At 54.1% G+C, this 2,305-nt stretch overlaps 1 protein-coding gene across 1 annotated transcript; it reads right to left on the reverse strand.

The window, feature by feature from the left end:
- Positions 1-164: 164 nt before the first annotated feature.
- On the reverse strand, positions 165-2,299 carry KBTBD13 (kelch repeat and BTB (POZ) domain containing 13). The gene has a single exon (XM_011940395.1). The coding sequence runs from the start codon at positions 2,225-2,227 to the stop codon at positions 1,886-1,888; it is 342 nt and encodes a 113-aa protein (XP_011795785.1). The 5' UTR covers positions 2,228-2,299; the 3' UTR covers positions 165-1,885.
- Positions 2,300-2,305: the final 6 nt, after the last annotated feature.

The following is a 2,305-nucleotide window of genomic DNA, read 5'->3' on the forward strand; positions in this document are numbered from 1 at the left end:
AGAACTACAAGTGAGAAACTCTTGTTGCTATGCTGTGTGGCTTTGGGCCAGTGGGTCAGTTTTTGCCACAAGAAGACGGTACCCAACTCCCAGGCCCAAGGTAGGTCTGGAGGGGGAAGACAGATGTGAAAGTACCTTGCACATCATTCACAAGAAGAAAAACTCAGGGTTTATTGTTGGGACTTATGAGAGTAGGCTACTCCAGGGCTGGAAGGTCCCAGGCTTCTGAGGGCGGCATTCTCCAGGCTTCGGACATAGGCCTCTAAGAGAAGAGGCAGCTAGGGGCAGCCCTGGAGCAAGCCTCCATGCCCCGGAGGTGCCATGCCAACACTGCATTCTCCACTTCTGATGAGGCCAAGATTTCCCATGGGCCTCAGGTCCTGGGGGATGGAGACCAATCAGGACCACCCAGAGAAGTCTTCCCAAGGCCATGGAGAGGCTGGAGAGGGCTGGGACAGGCATCTTCCCAAAAGCCAGAGCTGGGGATTTTGATGAAGGAACGAGAGTCCTCATCCAACAACAGAGGTCAGCACTAGGTTGCTAACTGGTGGCCTCTGTAGCCTGGGTTCTTTCAAGGCATCATCATTTTAATCATGGACAGGGAAGTCCCCCAGCTCACTGAACATGATCTCTGCCCTTACAATCCGCACACGTGGTTGTGCACACACAATGTTGTTACAGCCAGGGTTCCAATGAGCAATGCAGGCAGCCCAGGTCAGGAAAACGAAGAGCTGGGTCAGCCAGTGCTGCACATAGGATGGTAGAGCACTGACAGGGAGAGAGAAGGAGACAAGGCATCCCGGCCAGGGGAATCGCGAAGGTCAGAATAGGACAGAAGAGAACAAACCTGTAGAATATGGAGGAGGGGCTACAACTGAGGAAGATGAGGCAGGATTTGGCTCATACCTGAAGTTACGTGGGTTAACAGTCCACTGCTCCTGTGGTGATGGCAAAAACAGGGTGGGCAAGGGCTTATACCTGGGTGCTCCCCTAAGGGTCCCAAAAGGGAACGTGAAAAATTCTCTCACCCTCACAGGTCTTACTCCAGACTCAGCTCAGTCACTATCTGCTACAAGTTGGCCCAGTCTCACCACCTCTCCAGATGCCCCAACTACTGCTGCTCTGCCGGTATGGTTGGACTTGCAGAGACCCTCCAGATCTGCTCCAGCCTTCCCCAACCCTGCTTCTCTTCTGAGCTCTCAGCCTCTATGGTCTGAGCCTCCCCTTTCAGCAGCTAATGGTATCCTGCTCACCTTCTCCATAGAGTTTGCACACTCTTCTCTTTTCTGCAGTTAAATATTTTTCCTCTTCCTATTTTCCCTTTGCCCTGATTTCTTCAGCACTTTATTATACTGTAGGTGGTTTACAATTTTTTTGCATGTTGCCTTCAACTCTGTGGATCAAGACAAGTGTGTGTAAACCTTTTTGTTGTCCTGCAACTGTTAAGATTTTTTTCTGGGTTATCCTCTAAGCTTCCTGGATCCCTGTGTGGCAACTAGAGCTCTCGTTAGGCATTACATTGGGCATACAGTAGGTGCCTAATTCTTGCCTACTACGGGCAGTTTGATTAACATCACTTAAGTCACTCCCAGCCATGCTCAATCACTAGCCCATTACATACAAGCCTGGATTATTCAAATCCCAACTCCTCCTACCCTTTTCACTGACACTGTGACCCACCAGCTCTCAACAGAGCCCAAGTGATTTGATGGCATCATCGCTGCTCCCTGAGCTTCTTGAACATGTCCACACCACCAGAAGGCACCAGACCTGGGTGTCTCAGTAGAAGGAGGGAAGTTACCAGCTACTTCTAAGGCCGGCTTCACACAGCCATAACTCAGGGAGGAGTCGCGGCGTCTCCTCCCTCCTAAAGCCGGCCCAGAGGTCACAGTTCTGGCGTTGTCGAAGCCACAGGCCCAGGGGCGCCAGCAGGCAGCCTTAGGAGAAAGGTCTGCAAGGAGCCAGGCCGTGGGAAGCCGGCTTTCTCCCTGAGCAGCCGCCAGGTGCCGCCCTCGATGGCGTAGAGCAGCGTGAACATCCGGTTGACCGTATAGACGGTGTCTCCGCGCACCACGGCCGTGAAGAGCGCTCCCTTGCTGTTGACGAACTGGCCAGGCAGCGCCGTCCACTGGCCCGTGGCCAGGTTGAGACAGTCGATGGCGCAGTGCAGGAAGTCGTCGGAAGGTCCGTTGCGCACCACGTAGAGGCTGTCGCGGTGGGCCACCATGCAGTGGCCATAGCTCTGCGGACGCCGCAGGTCGGCCACCGGCAGCCACGCGTCGGTCCGCGCCGCGTACTCCACCAC

Source organism: Colobus angolensis, unplaced genomic scaffold (assembly GCF_000951035.1).
Source record: "Colobus angolensis palliatus isolate OR3802 unplaced genomic scaffold, Cang.pa_1.0 Scaffold19, whole genome shotgun sequence".
In the NCBI taxonomy this organism is placed as follows: domain Eukaryota; kingdom Metazoa; phylum Chordata; class Mammalia; order Primates; family Cercopithecidae; genus Colobus; species Colobus angolensis.